The 23,132-nt window shown below is 45.9% G+C and overlaps 6 protein-coding genes across 10 annotated transcripts; 2 read left to right on the top strand and 4 right to left on the bottom strand.

The window, feature by feature from the left end:
* Positions 1-22: 22 nt before the first annotated feature.
* Positions 23-1,127, bottom strand: LOC122617497. Of its 2 annotated transcripts, none has more exons than XM_043793379.1 (2): positions 954-1,127; positions 23-649 (listed from the first exon to the last, which is right to left on the bottom strand). In XM_043793379.1, the coding sequence occupies exons 1-2, from the start codon at positions 1,019-1,021 to the stop codon at positions 388-390; spliced, it is 330 nt and encodes a 109-aa protein (XP_043649314.1). In that variant the 5' UTR covers positions 1,022-1,127; the 3' UTR covers positions 23-387. The 2 variants fall into 2 exon arrangements, with proteins under 2 accessions (XP_043649314.1, XP_043649315.1); XM_043793380.1 differs by having other exon boundaries at positions 23-641.
* A 358-nt stretch (positions 1,128-1,485) lies between these two features.
* On the bottom strand, positions 1,486-5,492 carry LOC122616505 (xenotropic and polytropic retrovirus receptor 1 homolog). 3 transcript variants are annotated; one of them, XM_043791981.1, is made up of 6 exons: positions 5,314-5,492; positions 3,628-4,816; positions 3,055-3,249; positions 2,657-2,826; positions 2,228-2,470; positions 1,486-2,030 (listed from the first exon to the last, which is right to left on the bottom strand). In XM_043791981.1, the coding sequence occupies exons 1-6, from the start codon at positions 5,380-5,382 to the stop codon at positions 1,881-1,883; spliced, it is 2,016 nt and encodes a 671-aa protein (XP_043647916.1). In that variant the 5' UTR covers positions 5,383-5,492; the 3' UTR covers positions 1,486-1,880. The 3 variants fall into 3 exon arrangements, with proteins under 3 accessions (XP_043647916.1, XP_043647915.1, XP_043647917.1); XM_043791980.1 differs by having other exon boundaries at positions 2,657-3,249; XM_043791982.1 differs by lacking the exon at positions 1,486-2,030 and having other exon boundaries at positions 2,261-2,423; positions 2,657-3,249.
* A 1,078-nt stretch (positions 5,493-6,570) lies between these two features.
* LOC122617185 (motile sperm domain-containing protein 2) lies at positions 6,571-8,076 on the top strand. Of its 2 annotated transcripts, XM_043792918.1 has the most exons (4): positions 6,571-6,994; positions 7,048-7,256; positions 7,320-7,805; positions 7,869-8,076. In XM_043792918.1, the coding sequence occupies exons 2-4, from the start codon at positions 7,169-7,171 to the stop codon at positions 8,018-8,020; spliced, it is 726 nt and encodes a 241-aa protein (XP_043648853.1). In that variant the 5' UTR covers positions 6,571-6,994; positions 7,048-7,168; the 3' UTR covers positions 8,021-8,076. The 2 variants fall into 2 exon arrangements, with proteins under 2 accessions (XP_043648853.1, XP_043648852.1); XM_043792917.1 differs by having other exon boundaries at positions 6,571-7,256.
* A 331-nt stretch (positions 8,077-8,407) lies between these two features.
* LOC122615996 (motile sperm domain-containing protein 2) lies at positions 8,408-14,411 on the top strand. The gene is given in 7 exon segments (XM_043791217.1): positions 8,408-8,741; positions 9,370-9,855; positions 9,938-10,161; positions 12,707-12,779; positions 13,021-13,124; positions 13,190-13,525; positions 13,588-14,411. Coding segments are annotated over 7 exon segments (1,971 nt in total). The 5' UTR covers positions 8,408-8,650; the 3' UTR covers positions 14,245-14,411.
* Positions 14,412-14,732: 321 nt separating this feature from the next.
* On the bottom strand, positions 14,733-17,146 carry LOC122615997 (regulator of chromosome condensation). Its single transcript, XM_043791218.1, has 4 exons — positions 16,929-17,146; positions 16,810-16,878; positions 16,022-16,724; positions 14,733-15,957 (listed from the first exon to the last, which is right to left on the bottom strand). The coding sequence occupies exons 1-4, from the start codon at positions 17,010-17,012 to the stop codon at positions 15,080-15,082; spliced, it is 1,734 nt and encodes a 577-aa protein (XP_043647153.1). The 5' UTR covers positions 17,013-17,146; the 3' UTR covers positions 14,733-15,079.
* A 757-nt stretch (positions 17,147-17,903) lies between these two features.
* LOC122617792 lies at positions 17,904-22,525 on the bottom strand. The gene is made up of 5 exons (XM_043793779.1): positions 22,380-22,525; positions 21,922-22,288; positions 18,852-19,140; positions 18,500-18,780; positions 17,904-18,422 (listed from the first exon to the last, which is right to left on the bottom strand). The coding sequence occupies exons 1-5, from the start codon at positions 22,523-22,525 to the stop codon at positions 18,201-18,203; spliced, it is 1,305 nt and encodes a 434-aa protein (XP_043649714.1). The 3' UTR covers positions 17,904-18,200.
* Positions 22,526-23,132: the final 607 nt, after the last annotated feature.

Below are 23,132 nucleotides of genomic sequence, written 5' to 3'. Positions count from 1 at the left end.
ACAGATGCGAGAATCAATGGAATTGAAACCAGGAATGGAATTTATTCAGTGTAGAAGCGCTGGTCCATAAAAAGATACACAAAGATAAAAAGATACAAAGAGGGAAACGAAATGAGCAGCTTCTCTTTCCGGCGATATCTCAGTTCCTATATCCGTGCCCGATTCCTGAGGGGGCACCTTCTTAGCAGGTGCTTTTCTGGGAGCTCTGGGTTTGATCACCTTGTCGATCGGTTGTACGGTTAAATTCTGCTGAATCGGTGGGATCCCAGTATCAGTTCCCAGGGGCTCACCCAGTTGAATTGGTATAGTGGGTTCTGGCACCAAGACGTCGGTATGATTTTTGGGAAGTATATTTGTATTCAGGGCCTTGTTGGCTCTTTTCGTCTCCTACACGAAGAGAGCCAACAAGGCCCTGAATACAAATATGTTCATGGCCTTGTTGGCTCTCTTCGTGTAAGTACGCTTGGCTGGAGGCGGAAAGGTAATATTCCGATTGATCGTATTGGTACATTTGGAGCAACAGGCACTGCTGGAGTCTGCGGATTTGGTGGCATCACAAAACCAGTCCCGTTGGGCTGTGAGACGAAGTTCATAAGATCGAAATCCATATTTTCTCCTGCAGTTGGCCTGATCCGATTGGCCTGAAAGCCAGAGAAAAAGTAATGTCAGATGAATTGTTCAAGTCGAAGATATGAAAGGAAAAGTCAATGCCTACTATGAACACCAAATATATATGTATATATATATATGTTTGCTATGACAAAAAACAGCAAGAAAATGAGAAATGTATTTGTTAAGTCTGCCGTTTGAAATGCGTAATTGGTAGAAGTATGGAGCAAAGACATGCTGTTTGAATGAATAGTGGTAATAGTGGAGCTCGAAGTGCGGCCAAACTGCGGCGTCGAAGTTTTATAACCTATATGTATGTAAGCAGGAAAATAAGTAAAACTCACCTGCGAATGGGAGCTCCGCAAATTGTCTTCAGTCCGATTGTCCGCATTGGCGAAACCATAGTGGTCATATGCAGCCGCGTTTCTGTTGTTTTGGTGATAACTCATGATTGTGTGTTGGCGATTTATATTTTTTCGTTCGGCAGTGATGTTCTCCTGCCAACTGAACTAATATTACTGAATTACTGACACCTCACTCCACTGACAGCCCTGAACTCGTTGACGTATTTGTCAGTGCTACTCGGATAAATCAAATTAATCGGCAAAGACGTCTACGATTTCAATTAGTATTTAAATCAAAAGCAAAACAAAAGAAAATGTAAAAGCATGTAGAAATCGACGCAAAGTCAAATCGAAGTCTCTCAGTAAAGTAAAATGATTTGCTATTTTTTCTGCCGTAGGGGTCATACTGAACCTAAAAATGATAGGGTGTTAAAACGTGAACTTGAAAATAGGGACCATTTAAAATTAATTATTTTTTTTGTACGGAATAAAATGGTCAAGGTTGGGTGGGCTAATACTAGTTGCTATAAAAACAGCCATAGCAACAATTTTTCAAGTCGCCTTGTTTCATAAATTCTTTTCTGTCTATCGCCCCAATGTTTCCTTTTGTTTTTTTTTGGTTCTTTTCGGATCTGAGTGCCCTTTTCCTATAATTCCCGAAGCACGCGAAATTTAATAATTCTTTTTGCATACGACGCCAGCACTGCGAGTGATACACTTAGAAAAACCCACCCATCGTCCCGAATCTGAGCAAGGCCGGAAGCAACGCGTGCGGTATTACCTCGTATGTCCATCAGCTGGTCCGAATAATAATAACAGTGATATGCTACATCAGTGTCCGCAAATGCAGCCGAAGTGTTTTATTGGCATAAACTTAAAATTTGTGCACACAGAGATAGAGAGAGCGATGTTTGTTGGGTAACCCAACTAGGAGCACAGATCCTCAATGGACTCCCCTTGAAGGAGCAGTCGCTGCTCCTGTTTGTTCTTCTTGGTTGCGGATTTGCCGCCTGCGGCTTTTCCACGCCTCCGATTCAACACGCCATCGGTTTCGTCCATCATGCGCAAAATCGTGGTCTGAAATTTAAGGGAAATATATCGTGGAGGTAAAGTTGAGTGACTGCTGTATGTACATATATGCTGCTTAAATTTCAATTTAACTTTGATATGATTAGCCTTAGCAAGCTTTGAACTAAGCGTTTTACCATAAGCTAAGGTAAAATAAATCCAAAAAAGGTATAATATGCTATGTTGCTTGGCTACACCTGACTCACCTGATCCGAGCAATCCATTGGAGCCACCGATATATCCCGCACAGCCCTGAACTTGCCCACGTTGTTCAGATGCTCGTTCTCCAGCCGAAAGTAATTCCAAATGAAGCGACGGAAAACCTCCAGGGGACTGAGAATGGTCATCATGACATCGCCCTCAATGTAGCCAGCCTCAATTAGACTCATGGACAGTGTCCAGCTGAAGCGCAGTATTAAATCCTCAATTATGCCAAAGTAATAGAACCACTGGCCACCGAAAAGAGATAACACACACACACACACACACACAGATAATGAACGCTTTGAAAGATTGTTTTACGTGCCGTTTGCCCAAATATTTATCGTGGCCATTATTTGTGGGGACTATCCCTACTCTGACCCCAAAATGGGAGAACAAAACAAAAGCAAAGAACTCCAGCCAACCGGACTCACCGTCGATGAATAAACGATTTCCTCACGCAAGAATCTATTGTCGCCCGCCTTCGAGTCGAACAGTCCCCAGTCCATTTTGATGTCCCATGTGTAGGCGTAGCAGGACGAGAAGATGGCCGCCGTAATCCAGCAGTAGAACCAGGGATTCTCCTTGGACAGCGGATAGGTGTCTGCAGATGAGAAGACAATGGGGTAGGGAGGGTAAGTCGAACAGGTATGCACGTGCGCCACAGCCAAAATACAATCTACATGAAATTTCGGCACTAATTGGCACTGGACCGTAAATAGCACGCATAATTTATACAGATATATGTACTTCGATATACTCATATGTTTGCAATTACGATGACGTAAGTGTGCCCTAATGAACTCACGCCCCGTATAATGAATCCACTTACCCGTGGTCGTGTGATATTTGTGGGCAAATATGACCACAAAGAAGGACGTGGCGTACTTCGCGGCGTTGACCAGATGCGGAGATGACTCCTTTGTGTCGCGGTATCGGCGGATGCACTGGGCGAACCGGAAGTAGGCGGGCAGAATGGCAACAATGGGATGCAGCAGGGACACGTACTCCACACAGTGGCTGGCAGCTGTTGCACAAGCGAAACAATGACGGCAAATTAAACACTTTGTAGTCTATAATTAAACCATTCAGCGTGCATTCAGCAATTCAACAATGCTTTTGGGTTCTTGCGGTTTTCACTTTTACCATTCGCAAGCTCATTTGAAAACCGCAAAGTTATTAAGTACAATTGGGAAAAAGGACTCAGCCAAAAGACTCGTCTGAAGTTAAGTGAATAGCATGGAGAACTTTTATTGAATGCACTTAAAAAGGAAGGAAAAAGGTATGCTGAGTTCAACTTAGTAAAAGTAAAGTAAAAACTGGATTATGAAATCAATGGAAATCTTTGATTTTTTCCATACTTTTACTAAGTTAAGCACTGCATCAGAATCCCACTGCTACTTACCCTTGCCAGCCTTGTGCCACGTGGGACTGCGGCCAAAGAAGCAAATCAGAAAGGGTATGTCCAGAAAAGCTGGCACCATACTGTTTAGCTGGTCGGCCAGCCAGAAGTCCGCAAAGTTCACAAAGCAAAACGGAGCCATGATGACGCGAATGAGGATCCTTATGGCCCAAAACCGCGCCTCATGATGGAACGTCTTCGTGGGATTCAGCAAAAAGGCAGCCATCAATGTGTAGAGACAGAGTGGAGCCGCATACTGTGGGATCCCGAGTGGATCGCAGAAGATGTAGCTCAGCACGCTGCAGGCCCAGATAACTCCAAACACGGATGCCACCTCCATGATGTTCTGCTCGGACAGGTGGTTTCGCGGGTCCAACTCGAAGATGAGCACGTGGTTCACACCGGACGACCGCCAGCCGTAGACATTGACGCCCCACAGGAAGAGGCATTCGATGATGAGGAACGGAGCACGGAACATTCTCATTCCGGCTCGCCAATTCTCACCGAAGCCGTAGAACATGGCAGCAATCACAACCGTAATGAAGAGCACAACAAAGGCGCCGGAGAAGAGACCCACCTTGAAGGTGGTCCAAGGACTCTGTTGCTCGCCCAGTGGAGGCACTCTCAACCGCTTCATTGCCCTCTGACGATCTCCGCCCTCGATGTCCTGCGTAACAGCCTGCTCCGTCTCCTGGATGAGTCGATCAATGTCCTTGTTGGTGTAAAAGTGAGCAGCCTCCACGTGATCCGTGCGCCAACGTGCACCATAGTCGACGCTCAGCAGCTTGTCGTGCTTCTTAAGTATCTTACGGAATCCCGTGAAGTTGAGGTTCTGATAGTTCTGGAGCAGTATCAGCCCCAGATAAAATTCACTAAATGCCAACTTGAGATCCTGTATCTTGCGCGCCGGCACATTCTTCTTGCCCAGCGGCGTTCGCCTCTTCCAGGCGGGCAGCTTCTTGGGGTGTCCCATCTCCAGGGCTTCGGTCAACTCGCTGCGCAGACTGCCATACTTGCGTGTCGCCTCGGCCATCTTCTCCGAGTAGAATGTGTTGATCTTGGCCAGCTCCTTGTCGCAGTAGTGGAAGAACTCCTCATCGAATTTGGCAAAGTATCGCGTCACCATCTCGCGCTCCACGAGCTCTGCGGAGGGCGATTGCTCGATGGCTGCATACAGCATGGCTTTCATCTCCTAAAAGGATAAGACATTAGGATTATTAATAAGATTGAATAGAATTGAAATGAAATACTATTACTATGCATTTCCTAAAGTTTCATATTTATTTATAATTTTTTATATTAGGAATTTAGGTATGAATATTTTTGATTTCTATGTATCTAAGCTATATAATCTTCATCCAAGGACCTATACGTTTGACCCGCACTGTATCTACACATCTCCTGCTCATCTTCTCATGTGTTCTCACTTCCTCGTTCTTTCGCCTCCCCAACACAACCCCCCGCCCCAGCCCTTCCTGTTTGTTTACGTCCGAGGAGAGCAAAACACAGAATGCGAATGAACAGGGCGCATGCGCGTTGAAAGCTCCGCCGTTTGACAGTTGGGTGCCACAGCTGATGGGGCACGTGACGTCACAGCTGGCAGAATGACAGCGGGAAAAGCACACTCGTCCGTGTATCTCACGGATACATATTTTTCCGCACCTTCGAACGGGGATTTTCGGCACTCACCTCATAGTTAATGTACTGCTTTCGCCACTCGGGCGTTATGTGGGCCGTCAGGTGCTCGGCGAACTTCATCTCGGGAATTTTTGGGGGGGATCTCACAACTGGCTGCACTGCATCCGCATCCGGATAAATCGCGAGGACGTGGTCGCACTGCAAACGCACGTTTTCACGTAAACATCACAACTGGGCCAGAAGCGAAACGGGCAGCGAAAGTTCTTGGATGTCGATTTTGGCTGGGATGGCGGTCCAAATGGCGGGGGCATCGGATACGAGGAATCGAGCTTTCGATATGTAAATGGCTTCGGTTTTGTTATTGTTAGCTCTTGCCTCTCATCCGTTTTCAATGTCAACAACAACAAAAGCGCAACACATTCAGATTCTCATTGATTAGATTTTATTAACTAGCCAATTCAGAAATTATGAGAATTTATTAATCAGAATTGATTGATTTTTTGCGCCCAATGCATAAATATTTGTATATATAATATATTATTTTTTAAATGAAACTTACTACAGCTGGTCAATGGAGTAATTACAAAGCCGTTTTCTGAATAATTGGTAACGCCCATTAAAAAAAGTCAGTAAATAAGCAACTGTTATGCATTCAGTAATTTATAATTAAAAAAAGCATTTAATATTTATTTTTGACTGGGGATTTTTGGCTTAGGGTTGCTTACTTAAATTACTATATGTCTAACAAAATATTTAAATGCTTTTAATAATAATTAAGGGCTTGCATAACCGGCATCGTTGACGGGTTTGGTTCTCTGAAAAGTGAAACGATCCGATATGTAAATATTGATAGGAAAGTAATTTAAATAATGGCTGTTTTTAATTATAAGGATAAACAATAGCTCAATAGCGCTGGGTTGAAAACTAATTATCTTTACAATATTTTTTTTTTATTTTAATATGCAAATGTACAAATGATTCAACGGTTGAGGCAGTAAAATAAAAACGCCTAACGATGGAAAACCAGTGCAATTTTTACAATTTCCGAATAGTACACCTTTAACCCGTCTATCTGCCTAATAAAATAAAGCTCATAAGACTGATAAGATTAAAATGTGGTTTATTTTTGCTGGGAACTACATATGTGCAATTATAAATCCATCAGATTATAAAAAGAAATTACTGTTATTAAGCTAAAACCGTTGGTAGTTGATATCAATTACAGTCACCGCAATCAGCGGCTGACAATTGAAGGGGAATAATCGAACTCAGTAGACTACGCTTGCTACATCGAATCGAGGCAAGCCACAAGGAATTTCCACAGCTAAATGCAAGATACACAGATACAGGGAGGCAGTGGATACGTCACATATCGCAAAGAAAACCACAGCTAGAGTCATAAAAATCAAGAATCATAAGAATCAAAAACCAAGTTCCCGAAGAGTCGCCTGCACGAACCCCATAAACATTGCCAGTTCCCCCGATTGTTCCGCTTATCGCAATTGACGGCGTCCCCTACTTCTTGCCACCCCCTCGCCCGCACTGTTCTGCGGGCTCCAATATTGATTAAAGAACGGGAGGCATGCGGTTGCCCCACCCAGTGCCCCCACCCGCATTGAGTCATTTAAATGATCGTCTGAAAAGCAGAGCACAATTGGAGAACAAATGAAAACGCTCTCGACGCGAGCGCAACGACGAGCTGGCTGTCAGTCGATGATTAGCCCGCTCACAGGTCAGACATCCCGCTCCCAGATTAAGAACTCGCTACTAAGAACTTCCCCCTAGAACTCGAAAAATTGGTATCAAGTTGGAGTAGTTTACTCAGGGGGTAGATAAGAAATTGATATAAATTTGAAGCCCGCTGCAGGGGACCCTTCAATTGGCTCACGCAAACCCAAGCAGCAACATGCCTTCCGATCAGGATCCCACTCCGGAGCAGATAAGCCAAGTCAAGACTAGCATTCTGCAGAAACTGGAGCAAGAGCCACCAGCAGGTAAGCTCATGCAGCCAAAACAATCACATCTAATCTGGTATATACTTATATATATGTACATAGAACCATTCCATCCCAACGACCTGAAGCGAATTACGGACAGTGACCTTTGGATCACCAAGCTGCTGCAGGTCTATGACTTCGATGTGGAGAAGTGCATCACGCGGCTGTGGGACAACCTCGCCTGGCGGCAGAGCTTTGGAGTTTATGACCTCACTGAGAAGAGCCTGAACCAGGAGTATTTGAACGATGGCTCCATCTTTGTGCACAACAAGGACAAGGACGGAAAACCCCTGCTGATCCTCACCATCAACAAACACTCGAAGAGCCGAAATCAGGACGATCTCCTGCGAGTCATTGTCTTCTGGATTGAGCGATTGCAGCGGGAGAGTAACCTGGATAAGATTACCATTTTCATGGATATGACTGGCACCGGTCTGAGCAACTTGGACCTGGACTTCATCAAGAATATTATCGGAGTGTTCGAGACCAAATATCCCTATGTGCCCAACTATATTCTGGTGCATGATTTGCCTTTTCTGCTAAATGGTATGTAAACATTTCGATATCTGTGAAGATCGGCATATTGATAAGGTGATTTTCTGTGTTTAGCTGCCTTTAAAATTGTGAAGACCTTCCTGCCCGCCGAAGCGCTGAAGATCCTGAAGGTGACCACCAAAAAGGACATCGATCAGTATGTGGACAAGGATAACTGCCTGAAAATCTGGGGCGGTAATGACGACTACGTTTACAAATTTGCCTAAAAATTGCCCCAGCAACTTTGTATTATAGTGTAAATACAAATACGATATTTATTGAACATTTTTCGCGGTTGTTTTTACTACGCCAGCGAGAAGCTTCGAAAGCTTTTCGTAGTAGCTCCACTCGAGCGTTTGGGGCTAATTGTAATGCAGGTGGCACGGCCACCCACACGATCACGTTCCATTGCAGCAGTTTGAGGGTGGGAGGTGGGTGGGCTGCCCTTTTGGGAGGCCCATTATAGTGCCGCGCAGAACCAGGTGCTCCACATTGGAGCCGCACGCCGGATGACTGCCAACGATCGCAGCGATACACGTTTGTATCTATAGCTGCCGATCGCGGATGGCCGCTGGCGACACCGTTAGTCGGCTGTTCAGTTCAGTTGTTCAGTTAGCCGCACACGCTCGTGGAACGCACTTGGATAGCTGAGCAGTTGGCGCTGGAGTATCACCACCTGTTGTACCTTCACCTGTGCACCCCGTAAAGCCAATCTAATCGCAGTGAAAGTGGATTTGCTGATTAGGCGCCAAGCGATAGGAGCACTGTATTTACCGATTGGAATTCAAACCCCAACGCTTAGTCGTTCCACAAGTTTGGTGGCGAACGAGTGCGAAAACTAGCTGGCAGCCGGCAGCATGGGCATCAAGGTCAAGGAGACGACCCCACAGCAAATCGAGGAGCTGCGCGAAAGGTTCAATAGCAAATATGCCTCAGCACCGCCAGCAGGTGAGATAATCCCAAGCACTTCACGGATACAAAGTGCAACGTTCGCTAACTAGCTTGTCTAATAGCTTGTGGGCGCTTTGGTTTTATGCCGTAATTACCAGAAATATGACAGTGTTCGGTTAATAGTTTGTTTATATGATTCATTTCGCTTGTCTGATTTGCAGTGCAAATTCTCCAATTAGTAGGTGAATAATTCAAATAGCCCTGCCTTTCCCAACGACTTGACTGTCCCAAGTGCACTTAAACGAAAGCTTTGAACTTGAGACCTAAGCTATAGCTCCCCAAAGTACTATATACAGAATTGGGTATGTACTTCCGAGCGACGGACAGTCAGCGACATACGGTTAAGCACATGCAGCAAAAGTTTAAGCAAATCGGAAAGTTTTAAAGTGGGCATAGATTAGATGCTTCAATTGTTTGTTTCCTATGCTATCAATAATCTTATGGATTTAAATTCACCTCTTATGTATTCAGAGATTAGCAGCAATATTGCACTGGTCAAACATTAAAGGAGCAGAGATAAGAGTATTATTACAAACGGTATAAACTTCATTATCTGCATTAACTATTTATAAGCACAGATAAGATTCCAATAATCTTTTTATTACTTTACATGACTCGCTGCCAGCACCTTTCCACCCCACCGATATTGATCGCATTCGCAATGATCATCTGTGGCTTCAGAGGTTTCTGGAAATGCATGATCTCGACATGGAGGCCTCCTTCACCAAGCTGTGGGAAACCTGTGCCTGGCGTCAGTCCTATGGGGCCAACGATCTCGACGAGAGCCAGTTGAACCAGGAGTATCTGAGGGAGGGATCGGTGTTTGTGCGCAACAGTGATGTGGATGGCAAACCGCTACTGGTATTCCGCGTAAAGCTGCACAGTAAGTCCAAGAACTTGGACGAGCTGATCCGCATCGTGGTGTACTGGGTGGAGAGAACTCAGCGGGAGCAGCATTTGACACAGTTGACCATATTCTTCGACATGGCCGGCACTGGCTTGGCCACCATGGATCTGGACTTTGTTAAACGCATTGTGGAGACATTCAAGCTGTACTATCCCAATACCCTCAACTATATTTTGGTATTTGAACTCGCCTGGGTGCTCAATGGTAAGTTGGATTTAGTCAATTAATAACTGCCATTCACATTGAACATTAACCATGACCCTGACCTTTTGTGGCTTTTTCCTAGCTGCTTTTAAGGTCATCAAGGCACTGCTGCCACCCAAAGCAGTTGAGATTTTAAAAATGATATCGAAAAAGGACATCAACCAGTACATTACCAAAGACAACAGCCTGGCCATCTGGGGTGGCGAGGATAACTACGAATTTAGCTTTGTGCCGGAGGCCAAAAAGGTTACTTCCAAACCGCTGGCTGCCAATGCCGGCGATGATGAGCAATTCGCGGACAAAAAGGTAAGCTAGTGGGTTGAGTGGGAGACACGAGACACAAGCCACTACTACCACCCACAAGAGACCAAATCTCGAGCGCCGTTCGCCTGGTTGGGAGTGTCCTTGTGACACGGCTGCACCCGGAAGAAGTCGGTCCCTCGGTTCCTCGGTCGCCTAATTGCTTTTTCCAAAAGCCGCACGCGAACCGCCTTACAGCGCTCTCCACCATAATTGATTCACATTCTTGGACGTATTGATTTAGGGTGCGCTGTTTGCGTGTCCTGCGTGAGTTGCCTGTTCCCAACTGACCACTGAACTGGTCTGTCCCCCCGTGCACTGTGGGAAATATTTGAGCTTAGCAACAAATATTTGATGTATTATTATAGCCATGTTACTTGTTTACTAACATGATTCAAATATGATATCTGGTTCCAATCTTGAGTTTTAGCATTAAGCTGTCAAAAAGTATAGCATTCTTTTAGGCGCAGCTGCATATTCAAATAAGAGTTTCAAGCCAGAAATCTTAAAAGAAACGATGTGGGATCACATATTTAGCTAGTTTTCATACAGTTTACGAAAGTTTGAAAAACAAATTTAGACTTTTTCCCCCGAACTCTTTATTTTTTTTTTGCAGTGCACCTACGCTTTGGTGGGCATAACATTGTAGCAACTATTTATAGTCTCTTATTTGACATATTGCTAAACTTTCGGTTTCTGGCTGGGGTCAGTGGCTAATGGTCAGTTCTCGAGGCCCCGAAGCGTTGACCCGAAAAAAGTAGAACACACATTGCCAGAGGGATTATGGCATGTTCTATGTGTGCGTATTTGTGTCGTACGTGTACTGTATCCATGTATGTGTAAATGACTCCCAGAGCGAATATTATCCGCCATTTCTCTCACACCCACGCTAACTCACACCCACACGCTGTTATCACACCCACACGCTGTTATCACACCCACACGACGTCATCATTTCTAATGCACTCTCTCTCACTCTCTCTCTGTCGCTCATTTCAACGGCACTTTCATTTCATTTACAGTTGCAGTTCATTTTACGCCAGACGGAAGCGGCGCCAACAACAGCTGGAAGAAGCTGATCGAGTGTGAGCGAGACAGCAGAGACGGAGCGAGCTTTTGGGTGTGCTTTCAATTCAGTTGTATTTTCACTTTTGGGCGAACTAGTCACCAAATCCCGCAAAGCAACCGCATTTTACGTTCGTTTTTGTCCCAAAACTTGTGCTAATCGCCATGGACATTTGCAATCTGTAATTGTTATTAACAAAGGAGCAAGCATAGGTGGAAACTGCATTGTTATCGTACCTATTGATATTCACTACTCAAAGTTTGAGCAACAACAACAACGAAATGCCCAGGGTATGTGTGTGTGTGCGTGCGTAAAGAATGTGTTTTTTGTGTCATGTTTCATACTCATTGTGAATTGCGCTTAAGAAATTTGTGTCATTTATAAGAATCAATAAATCATCTATAAACCATTGAAAATCCCACAGTATTTGAGTTTATCCGGCGAATCATAATGGAAGTTCACTGTCTGTCATCAAGATCATGTGTGCGTTGCGTGGAAAGTTTAAGCAAAACCGTGTCGGATCGAATTTGACTTGCCATTCAAGACGATTACTTCACCCTGCATAATTTCTTTTGTTTGGTGCTGAAAATGACAACTGTTGTTTGTTCAGTTTAAGCTAAGAAGTAGGAATTGTTTCAAGTGCCAGTTGGAGTTTGTATCTGTACAGCAATTCGATGGAAATGAGCTAGTAAAATGGTTCCGCACATTAAGTGCGGCTTAAAGGGCAAGTTAAAATTCAAAAATTCGTAATGTTAATTATACAAATTTAACTAGTTAGAATAGTGGAGTTAATTACTTTTACTAATGTTAAAGCCTTGTTTTTTCAATAAGAAGCTCAAAAATTTGTAAGAACATAGGCATTTAAAAAATAATATTCATAACAGCGTTAGAAAACAGTTGAATATATACAAATTTACTAACGCGTTTTCAAGAATGCCTAAAGCCACGCCAGGAAATCCACAGTTTCAGGGTTGCCAGCTGTTTTATGTTTTGGTGGATGCAAATTATTTGCAGACCTAATCTCCAAGGGCCCAAAAGTCCGGCTTTGTCTATATGTTTGGGATCTCGAATCAGATTACGGATATAAACTGTGTGTGGAAACTGGCGAATGTGACCAATGTCTGAGGCAGGGCGTTTCAATTACGTGAGTTGCCGATTGCATCCGGAGGGCAGATAAAGCAGCCAGATAAAACCCATATATACCAATCCAATGCATCTGTGATGTGCCTCGCACATCTCGCACAGAATAGCCCACATCCGGCTGAAAAGCAAATGAAACCAATTCACCCATCGACCTCCAGTTCGAGTGGACCTCCACAGTTCGCCCATAATGCCAGCTCAAGGGTGCCAAGAATACTGGGGCGGCCCTTCTGAAAATGACACAGAAAAGCACGTTCGATGGCGTCCGATGAGGAGGCGCCACCGAAACCATCCTATCCACCATTAAATAGACGGTCATTTGAACGAGTTCTCTTTCATCGGCAGGTCACCTTCGTCGATTCCGCTACCGTGGTGCTCAAGGAGTCCAACATCAACGAGATGCACACTCCATGCGAGGGTAAGAAACACACCCCTTAACGCCTCAAAAAAGTGCGGAAAGGGTCTATTTACAATCGACTTTCCATTAATCTGCACTGCTCATTATGTCACAAATGTACACACACACATCATACAACCAAGTCGCCTCATTTTAGTTCGTTATTCCCCATATAAACAAAATTTTTTGGTCCCACCCAAATTTGAAATTTGTAACAACAAAAAATCTGCGAATTAATACCAAGAGGGCTTTTCTTGATCAGGCATGTTGCATATTAATCCCAAGGATTTTGTCAACTTCAATTCGAAGAATGCGGAGGCCACCATGAGCATCAAGTCTATTGCCACCTCGGCAGTGACATACAAGGTGGGTAAAATCTACACGCATACTTGAGATTAACCAGATTTATCCATCATTCTAAACCCTTGCAGATCCAAACCACATCGCCGGAGAAGTTCCGTGTGCGACCGCGTTGCGGCATTATCCAGCCCAACCAGGAGGCCACTATCAACATATGGCTGAAGTCGGAGCACAAGCTGAGTGACGACAGCAAGGACAAGTTCCTGGTGATGGCCATGATCGCGCCAGGCGGTGAATGCGGTGGCGCCGATGTGACCGAACTGTGGCGGAGCAAATTACCCACATCTGCGGATGTGGAGCAGCATCGGTTGGTCTGTCGCTTCGAGGAGAGCAAGTCCAAAGCGCCGCTAGATTGCGCAAACAAGGCCAGTAAGGCCAGCATGGACTGCAACAAGAAGTCTGGTGCTGTAAGTTTCCTAATCCTTTAAAACCGAAAATATACCCATAGAGTAATAATTTCGCATCACAGGGCGTTGATGCAGCTACGTCAATGGAGCGCCAGTTGGCATACACCCAGAACCTGCAATATGTGACGCTGGCGCTGTTGTTCCTGTTGTTTGCCGGCTTCGGATTTCTAATGTACCAGCAGTTGGGCCAGCACGCCTCTACCTGTCCCAAGACAACGGCGTATTCGTGCGCCAAGCGCAAATAATATTTACTTTCCCCGTGTAATCTGACCAGGCAGGAGCTAGACATTGCCGCTCGCGATAGCCACAACAATAACGAACACGACTGCGACTGTCCAGAGCTGGAGAACTGTGCCTGTGCTGTTGATTTGATGAATTTGGGCTTGGACTGTGCAGATACGTTGGACCAATTCGATGGCGAATGCCTGGAGGCACTGATCCAAGCGCATCTGCAGCTGTGCCTCAGTTGTCGGGGCAGTACTGCTGATCGACAGCTGGGCGGCGTTGCTGCCGGCGGCCATCTGCTAGGACTCATCGCATTCGCAAGGAAGATGGTGCGCGTCGTTCTTTCGCTATCGCTGCTGTGCGGCATCTTGTTCGTGAGCTTCTACCTGGGCAGCAACTATGGCGGAAACTCCACCACCACCACTACCATAACCACCTCCCTAGCCACAGTCGACTCAGGCAGAGGCAATCGTCAGCCGTGTTACTACTCGTAGTGAAGCCAAAACCCACACCTATGCAGGCCAGGGTGGTTCGATTTGTCTAGCAGAATATGCAATTTGTACAATTGTGTACGTTAATAATCCATTTTGACCCTCGCCAGGTATGAACGACAGATATTAAAGCCTTCTTAGATACTTCAATGGTTTCCAGTCCTAAGAAATTCTCCGGATTTTTTTATAGCCACCTTTGCTTTCAAAGGTAATTTTAAGATGTTTCCCTTCCTTGCAAATCGAACCACCTAAGCATATACATATTTTTGTATAAATCTTAAGAACTATGCTAAGAGTAACAATTTCGTGTTTCCTGATATTATTCGAGTAAATGGTGTCCCGTGCTTACTCCCAATTATTTGTCTTTCTCCGCTTTTTGTCGGTAATCTCCGTTTTCCCCCGTCTGAGCCAAGAATTTATAATACACTGTGAGTAGGATGTATGCCTTTGTAAATCCTAATGCATTGTGTCGGATTCACAAGTCAAGTTAATTAGTTTGTAAATAAATCTCATTTAGTTTCATTTTGCGTTCAAATACAAATTTACTACGGTTTCGTATTGCGAACGAATATATATAATAAACATTTAGTTGGGTTGTTAAAGAAGTTTTCGTCGTTAGGCAGACTTGTAAGATATAAGCGGGCATCTATTTATCAAAATAATAAGAACTTAACACGATTCAGTTCGTAAATCTCGGCGTACAATAAGCAAAACTTCCGATCTATCTTACGAATCTGGGCCATGAGTAAACATTCCTTAAGCGTAGGGTAAGCGTACGGGTTTGTAACTTAGTGTCACCAAAAACAAATTGGGAAAGTCAGCGTATTTATACTCAATCTTATGTCTTTTTACCGCCTCGCTTGGCAGCCGGCTTCTTGGCCTTCTTGGGAGTTGGTTCCTTGACAGACTCCTCTTTGGCCGCCTCGTCGGCATCATCCTGCGGCGGCGTCTTGTTCTTTTTGCTGCTGCTGCTGGTGGACGCCTTCGCCGGCAAGTTCTCCTTCTGCTCCAGCTTATCTGCACTATCGGCTTCCTTGTCGGCACTATCCTGCGACGGGGTCTTGTCCTTTTTACTGCTGCTGCTGGCAGACGCCTTCACAGGAACATTCTCCTTCTGGTCCTGTTTATCCGCCTTGACCAAAAAGATTGCGTGCTGACCACCGCCAGATGCGAGCAGCATGTGCTTGCCCTGCGTGTTCTTGCTGACGACCACGATCGGTTCGAGCTCATCATCGCCATCGCCAACGCCCAGTTGATTGTTGACGCCTGAGCCCCAGGAATACAGTTTGCCATCATCTGTAACGGCGTAGGAACAGACTTCGCCACAGCCCACGGACACAATCTTTTCGGTCAGCTTCTTCACAAGCGTTGGCTTCTCCACAACATCCTTGACATCGCCCAGTCCCAGGCGACCGTACTCCGGACGACCCACCACGGAACATTTAAGGTCTGTTGTCAGGATGACAGTATGGTGCTGACCGCCGGCAATATTTCGGATATCTTTGAGTTCCGTCTTGATGGGCGTCACTGCGAACTCCTTGCCCTTGGTCTCGTGGGCCAGCTGCTTGAAGTTGTTCAGTCCTGTGGCCCAGATGACCTCTGTCTGCGACTCGCGCATGAATGTGCAGTAGTTGGTGGCCCAGATCGCCTCAAAGGGCTTGGCCCGCGTGATGATGAGCTGGGTGGGCCGCAGCAAATCGCGTTTGCCTCGACGACCTGTGGGTTACATTTTCTGTTTTAATACGCATTTGCGTAGGATATGGTGAGTACCAAGACTTACCCTCTCCGGAAATGGAACGTTCCGACAGCCGGCCGAGTTGTCCCTGCTCAGCGCAGCCCACGGTAAAGACTTTTCCGGCAGTGGTCAGAATGACCAGATGATCGGCGCCCGAAGCGATGCTGCAGCAGACAGTGCCCTCCATCAGATCGATGGGCGTACGCTTGTTTCCATCGATGGTGAGGCCCATGTTGCCATGCGAGTCCCGGAACGAGCCCCAAGCGAAGACGCGGCCATCCTCCAGCAGACAAGCGGAATGCGAGTCTCCTGCCGAAATGCACAATGCCTTGCCGGGCAATTCGATCAGATCCGGCATGGCCTCGCTGCCATCCTCGCTGGTGTCGCGACCCAGTGCGCCCTCATCATTGCAACCGAATGAGTAAATGTCTCCCGATTTGGTCAACACCAGGTTGTGCATGCCTCCGGCGGATATGTCCACGGCATCCGGGATTCCCGCCACCGGGCTGAGACGCTTGCGCTCCAGGATATCCTCGCCGAGACCCAGTTGGCCCACATCTCCGTTGCCGCAGACCAGCACGTTGCCCAGTACAGTCCTCCGCTTGGGCAGCTCCAGATGAAATGCGATCCTGGCGCGCTTCGCCTTCGGCGGCTGCTGCTGCTCCGACTCGCCGGCATTGTTGTTATTAGTCAGGGCCTTTCTGCGCGGCATTTTAGCTTGTATTTTCACAATTTTTGGTCTCCGAAACTGGAAAAAAAAGTGTGCGTGTGTATATAATATACATATAAGGTTAGGGACGCCGGCGATTCAGCCACTGTTTGCTCACACTCACAATGGAAATAATGCCGGTCTCTGGTTCAGCGGGAGTTCCACGTTGTCTGGATGGTGTTGCTACGGACGTCTGTTGGCGAGTGAAAACACCAAAGGCAAGCGAATCCCAATGCGACCTACCTGGATTGAAGAAAATGCGCGGGAAGCGGCTGCAGCTGGCCTTCGAGGTGCAGTGCTGCGGGCTTGGCGGTTTCCCCGCCACATCTGGCTATTAGCGGGTACACGCTCCACTTTTGGGCGGTTTTCAGCGGCTTTCGATCGATTAGTATACTGTTTAGCCTCGAGTTATGTGTGTTTTCTGTTTCCGTCTTTTGCTGTGTTGCATTTGTGCGATTGGGAATTGTAAAAAACAAAAAACTTCGGCTACTTTGAGCCAAAATTTGTTTACTTCGGGTTATCGATAACTTTGCTAAATACATTCTGTATGGAGCTTAGCGTGGACCTTGACCAAGAGCGTCAGCTTAATCTTCTCTAGCGAGTGTGCGAACCGATTACAGCCTGGGTCTATCGGAGAGCTATCGATAAGATGCGGGAAATTTAAACTTATTTAAGCAGAGTTGCTCGGTTTAAAAATAAAAAATATCTTAAATTTATAGAAGTTTAATTATTTACCACATGCTATTTGTTTGAAAAACCAAAACCAATACCAGTTAGAACGGTTTTCCATTAACTTTATTACAAAATACATAGAGTTACAATATAATTGGTTATTTATTTAGTTCCTGTATAAGTCTATCTAGCTAGTACACCGCAATGTGAGTGCATCAAATACAAAATGAATCCACTTTACCCATTCCGCAACAGCACTCAAAATCCTGCAGCCGACCCTCGATTTCCCAGCCCAAACATTAACATTTAATCCGACTGCCCCCATTCAGATACGTCTGTCTGGTGCATCTGCCACTCAGCACAGGCCATACAAAACGAACCGAATTGATAAAAACGCGAAAAATAATAATCACTCGATGTCTGTTTGCGTATACATATTGCATGTTTTTGCCATTTTTTAATCAGTTTCGCAAAAATGATTTGAGCGCATTCCCTATATTTGTGTATGCACACGCCCCTGCGAAACCACAGCCATTGCCGCCGCCCACGTAGCTGATTTTATTATCAATTTTAATAAAAAATTTTGTGCACTTTTTGCAGCAACTGCCGGACAGGTGGGCCTTCGCCGGCCATTGCAGAGTACACATGGACATGGACCCTATTTATTGGTAGCCACGTCAACCGTCGTCAGCACAGCCAATTACGCAAATTAAACAGATTGTTATCCTGTCGCGACACAGGACACTGGACACAGGACACTGGACACTGGACAATGTGACAAGCCGGGCAGCTTAATTCAATCAACGTGACATAATTACTTAATTAATTAAGCGCGCCCAGCGGTCACACATTCAAATCGGACATCATTTTGCGAAAGTCGTTCAACGAGCCGTACATCTCGAAGTCCGCGCCCCCGTTTCCGGTTCCGCCGCCATAGGCGCCCTGCGACCGCTGCGATCGGCTGCTGGGGGGGCGTGGCAGGGTCAGCGGCACGGGCAGCAGTTCCGGCATCACCGAGTGGTGCGTGATCAGCGCCTTCAGCGAGCTGAACTCCTTGGTGAAACCCTAAAATGGTATACATCATTGCATCACATCATTCCACATATATTTATATAATGAAGCAAGCTTTCTAAGTATCTCACCTTAATCTTGTAGCCCCTTTGCGTCCGCAGGATCAGATAGTGGGCCACTCGTGGTGAGGGAGGTGGCACTCGCAGCGAGAGGGCGAAGCAGCCCGGCTTTGTGCTGCTCTGGCGCACTAGAAACGCACCTGGACTCTGTCGGGATAGCACCTCCAGTGATATTTCCCGGGGAATGCCCGCCTGAAACCAGGCGGCTCCCTTAAGCTCCTGCTGCTCCGATAAGCTGAGATTATCCAGGCGCAGGGAACCATGGCCGGGAAACTGTTTCGGACTGGAGTTGGCTGATAATTACACAGAAGTGGTAGAACAATATCATAGCTGCAACATTATGTGACATTGAAAGTCCACCTACCGCTGCACGTCTCCCTCAGATACTTCTTGTTGCTGGCGGGCAGCTCCACCTGCAGCCGCTGGGTGGCACTCTCCAGAGCGGACAGTGACTGGCGGCAGGAGTCGCCGAACTTGCTGGCCACGTACTTGTCCGGCTCGCAGATGGCCTCGTTCACATAGCCATCGGAGATGGTCTGGGTGGAGCCGCAGCCGGATCCGGAGGTCAGGGAGGAGCCGCAGGTGCTGTGCATCAGGGGGCGGCTATCCTCGGTGCCCCGCAGCAGGCCAATGCCCATGGTCAGGCGTTTCACCTGCAAAGGGATAGGAATGCACAGAGAGAAAAGGTATAAATAATAAACAATGCAAATGGTATACATGCAATTGGTTAAATCTCACACAATCTCAATGTTAAGTATGATCTATTAGAATGCAACTTAAGTAAAGTGGAATAAAGTACTCCTGTTTGTTTTCAGTGCATCAGAGCCAGTAGTACGTTTGCATATTGCATGTTGCATGTTGTCTGCCAATTTGGCAAAGTTTTTGCATTGCTATAATGGCGAATTCGGGACTACTCTTGCCCAACCGGCAGTATCGGTGCCGGTGTGTATTCATTCAGGGATTTGTGGCGCCACCCCCCACAGCATACCCGCTGCTCCACCCGCGCCCGGAAAATCCAACAAACATCAAACACACTTTAGCTCTCACAGCCAGAACCACAACAACAACGTACCTCAGCACTTTGAACCCACCCCCCAATCCCCCAATCCCCAAGCCGCCCAGAAAACAACCGAGATTGATGTGTAAAATTTCTGGTTACCAATAAAATGTTAAACAGCGCCTGCCACGCCTCCTTGGCCGCACAACGCCCACTATGGCAACCACTGGCTTTTGCGGCAAATTACTTTGAAATGAGTTGGAGCCCGGAATGGAAAGTTTGCGATACTGCCCTTGGGTTTTCATTTGGCTGCTTTTAAATTGTTTCCCATTGCGTTGCGTAATTAGCAGCCTAAACGTAAATTGGACTTGCTTATTTCCTCTTAATTTGCGATAATCATGATGATTTTATGAAGATGAAAGGCGATTTACTTGGCCAGTACGGCATTCGAGTTAAATTGAGGATTCGCGCTCGATTCAGGCTCGATTCAGGCTCGTTTCTTCAATTGCAGCTAATTAAATTGGCGCATCGACGGCACTTGGCACTTGGCTGTCGTTAAGTATGCAATCAGAGCGTCGTGCCAACCTAATGCCCCCATTATGCTAATGGCAATCGGAAGGGAGCCCCAGCGCATTATGCAATGCAAAACGCGAAGGACTAGAACTCCAGGACTGCCACACAGACTCAAATCCCGACCGTAAAGAATGCAGATTGTGAGGCAGGAGGGCTGGGGGGCTGGACTTTTCCAAGGTATTTTCCCAGACAATGGCACAATAGACGTGTCTAAGCAGCATTCACAGCAGCGGTGCTCCATCTGGCATTTGATTTTCTCGCATTTTCCTTGCCTTGTTATCTGTGCGAAACTTTTCCACGCTGCCTACTTTCAGGCGGCGCCAGAGAAAAGTTGCTCCATTGTCCTTTTGCCAAGGATTCCTTTCCCCCACCATTTCCCCTACGCCCAGGCCATTCCCTAGGCCTAAAAACACGTGACAACGGCAACTGGCTGTCGGTTGCATTTGGCGCTGTTGCTGCGATTTATGTGTCATAAAGTCAGTAAGTTAACGCCATTTGCCTGCCATTTGCCATGGCATCCTGCATTGTTCCCCAGGACTCCGGTTTACCAACTTCAAACTGCACTACGGCGAAATGCGGGTAGCATTAAACGCCTTGCCATGAAATGGCTTAAGTAGAAAGTTATGAATGGTAAGGGGGTTTTGGTGCAAGTTGCTGCCGACAAAAGAAAGTAATTAGTTTGCCAACTATGCTCGCTTTAGGATTATGGATGGCAATTGAGTTGTTGCTCATTTAATTAGCATTTAAAAGTGAGAAGTGCTTTTGTAGCTCAACTAAACTCAACTTGAGCTGCCAGTCAAATGCAGTTTAATTGCAAATAAGTTCAACGTTAATTATACTCCTCTAGAACTGTTCTCTTTATAACTAAGCAATGAATCGTATTTGTGTCTGCATTTTAATATCTGAAAATGCAATTTAGCTGTAGTAAAACCAAAATGTTTCCCATTTGTCGGCTAATATTGTCAATTTCTCTCAGTGTCCTCCCATTTGCTCTGCATTTTAGTTGTGTGCAGTTAGTGCACTTTTGTCGGTGGTGCGTGCCAAAGTGGCGTTACTCGAAAATTTGCATTTGTGCAAATTAATTTAATGAACTCTTTTTCGGCAGCAGGTTTAGTGGCAAAAACACTTTCCACCTGGAGGGCGTACTCCTGTCCCAATTGCTTTTGACTTCGATTCAAGCAGCGCAATTGCAACCAAGTGATTTAGAGTTCATGTAATTAAAACTACTAAAAAGAGAATTCAAGCTGGAAGAGCCACCTTAAGTTGGGCAACATGAATTAAACGTAGTCACCAATCAGCAAGTTTTCACTCATTTTCCACGATTCCCTCGCTTCTCGCCTTTTGTTGATGCTGTCTCGATTGGAAGTTTTTCTTTTCCTTCGCTACTTGGCTTTCCTTTTACTAAGTGCATCCCTAGCCGATGCTCCTCCAATAGGCAATTCCTTTCATTTTCCCCCACCTGCTCTCGTTTCCTGGCAAATCATCAGCGTAAGCAGATTTATGTTCTGTGCAAAGTAATTTGCAAGCAATGAGAAATGGCCAACAAAGGAACCTGGCAACAAAGCAAAAAATGATTGCTCCCTCGGCTGGCTTCACAAAATCCGCCCCTGTTTTTTATACCTTGGCTAATAGTTAATATTAACCAGCGCAATTGGTAAGGGGAACAGGGAAAAATAAGCTGAATATTGGAAAAAATCAGTGGGCATAGATAATTACTAACATTCATGGTTTCCTTTTGTATAAAATGTATCTTAAATTGTTGTCCTACTAGAACTAAAGGATTTACTTCTTTTCCTGACAGCTTGTTGAAATATATGCTAAAATTATTTAATTTTTTCTTACAGTGAACCCTCGCAGAACTTACCAGCGGCGGCTTATCCACCAAACGACGGCAATTATTCATTTCAGTGGGTGAATTATCCTCCTCGGAGCTGGGCGAGCGCAGATGGTGCGGATGCGGATGCGAGCCGGCTTGCGGATTCGAATGCGGATGTGGATGCTCCTGTCCGGACAGCTCCTGGACATCGTGGTGGCTGTGCAGCAGATGCAGCTGCTCCACCGGGCGACGCTGGAGCTGCGGATGCGGATGCGAGTGGCTATGCGGATGCGGCTGCTGGCGTGGCTGGGGTTGGGGATGGTTCTGCGGATTCAGATGCGGATGCGCCGGCGGATGATGATGATGGAAATAATGCTGCGGCGATGTCGTTGTCACTGCTCCAGCAGCTGCTTCACTGCGGTTAACAAATGAGCGTTAGGATTAAGGAGTTGGATGTATACTTTGCGACGAAGATTAAGGCAGTTTCTTTTGGGCCATTCCCTCACCTGGCAGGCGACTGCTCCTCAGCTGCCTCAATCAGCGTGGTCTCTGCTGTTTGGGATGAGGACGATGAGCCCGAGGATGAGGTGGATATGAACGTGGCTGTACTGTGCTGTGGTTCCAGGCGTAGGCGTATATCCTGCATGATCATTGGTACTTAGTTTATGTTCAGCTAAGTGTTCTTTGCCTCAAACATTCAATGCATCTGAAATTGTGTAAATTCAAACACTAGGTTAATAATAGTAAGTGCATATTTAAACTTCACATCAAGACACCCAATTATTTAGTTATTTGCAGAGTATGCATGTTACGTATTCCCATTTTTCCATCAGGAAGCAGGAAAATGTAAGGAGCTTGTTCAAACTCTTAGCAACCCCTTTCGTGAGTTCCACAAAACTTTTTGCCACTTCCAAGGGCCAGAAGTTCGGTCACTTCTGGACCCCATGCTAATGGCATCGTTGATGATTTCTTGACTTATTCTTGCAGTGCAAAATGCTTCGCCTTCGGCCCGAAGTTTTGCCGCTTTAAGTTGCTGGCACTTTGAAAAAGGCTTTAAGCCTTTCCGACTGCAAACTTTGTGCCCACAACTGGCTGCTTATTGAATCTCTCCGCATATAAAACTACATACATATATAAAACTATATATATATATATGGGTTTTTGAGTGCCTCTGGCCTGTGCCGATAGTTCTTGGGTGAAACTTTTAATGCGATTTTAAGCCGTTTGCTATTAGTTTGCAAATTGTTTCAAGATTTTCA

This window comes from Drosophila teissieri, chromosome 3L (assembly GCF_016746235.2).
Source record: "Drosophila teissieri strain GT53w chromosome 3L, Prin_Dtei_1.1, whole genome shotgun sequence".
Lineage (NCBI taxonomy): Eukaryota > Metazoa > Arthropoda > Insecta > Diptera > Drosophilidae > Drosophila > Drosophila teissieri.
This window is presented reverse-complemented; position numbering and strand designations above follow the sequence as displayed.

What these genes read in the sequence shown, in the direction of transcription:
- LOC122617497 (XM_043793379.1), bottom strand. Translation starts at nt 1,021, where the DNA reads ATGACCACTATGGTTTCGCCAATGCGGACAATCGGACTGAAGACAATT. An exon ending in TGCGGAGCTCCCATTCGCAG is followed by an intron (nt 650 to 953) that starts GTGAGTTTTACT and finishes ACTTTTTCTCTG; the next exon opens with GCTTTCAGGCCAATCGGATC.
- LOC122616505 (XM_043791980.1), bottom strand. Translation starts at nt 5,382, where the DNA reads ATGAAGTTCGCCGAGCACCTGACGGCCCACATAACGCCCGAGTGGCGA. An exon ending in AGCAGTACATTAACTATGAG is followed by an intron (nt 4,817 to 5,313) that starts GTGAGTGCCGAA and finishes TTATCCTTTTAG; the next exon opens with GAGATGAAAGCCATGCTGTA. An exon ending in CAATGGATTGCTCGGATCAG is followed by an intron (nt 2,031 to 2,227) that starts GTGAGTCAGGTG and finishes CTTAAATTTCAG; the next exon opens with ACCACGATTTTGCGCATGAT.
- LOC122617185 (XM_043792918.1), top strand. Translation starts at nt 7,169, where the DNA reads ATGCCTTCCGATCAGGATCCCACTCCGGAGCAGATAAGCCAAGTCAAG. An exon ending in GGAGCAAGAGCCACCAGCAG is followed by an intron (nt 7,257 to 7,319) that starts GTAAGCTCATGC and finishes ATATGTACATAG; the next exon opens with AACCATTCCATCCCAACGAC. An exon ending in TTTGCCTTTTCTGCTAAATG is followed by an intron (nt 7,806 to 7,868) that starts GTATGTAAACAT and finishes TTCTGTGTTTAG; the next exon opens with CTGCCTTTAAAATTGTGAAG.
- LOC122615997 (XM_043791218.1), bottom strand. Translation starts at nt 17,012, where the DNA reads ATGTGGCGGGGAAACCGCCAAGCCCGCAGCACTGCACCTCGAAGGCCA. An exon ending in AGACCGGCATTATTTCCATT is followed by an intron (nt 16,725 to 16,809) that starts GTGAGTGTGAGC and finishes TTTTTTTTCCAG; the next exon opens with TTTCGGAGACCAAAAATTGT. An exon ending in ACGTTCCATTTCCGGAGAGG is followed by an intron (nt 15,958 to 16,021) that starts GTAAGTCTTGGT and finishes TGTAACCCACAG; the next exon opens with GTCGTCGAGGCAAACGCGAT.
- LOC122617792 (XM_043793779.1), bottom strand. Translation starts at nt 22,525, where the DNA reads ATGATCATGCAGGATATACGCCTACGCCTGGAACCACAGCACAGTACA. An exon ending in GAGGAGCAGTCGCCTGCCAG is followed by an intron (nt 22,289 to 22,379) that starts GTGAGGGAATGG and finishes TGTTAACCGCAG; the next exon opens with TGAAGCAGCTGCTGGAGCAG. An exon ending in AAAGGGGCTACAAGATTAAG is followed by an intron (nt 18,423 to 18,499) that starts GTGAGATACTTA and finishes ATACCATTTTAG; the next exon opens with GGTTTCACCAAGGAGTTCAG.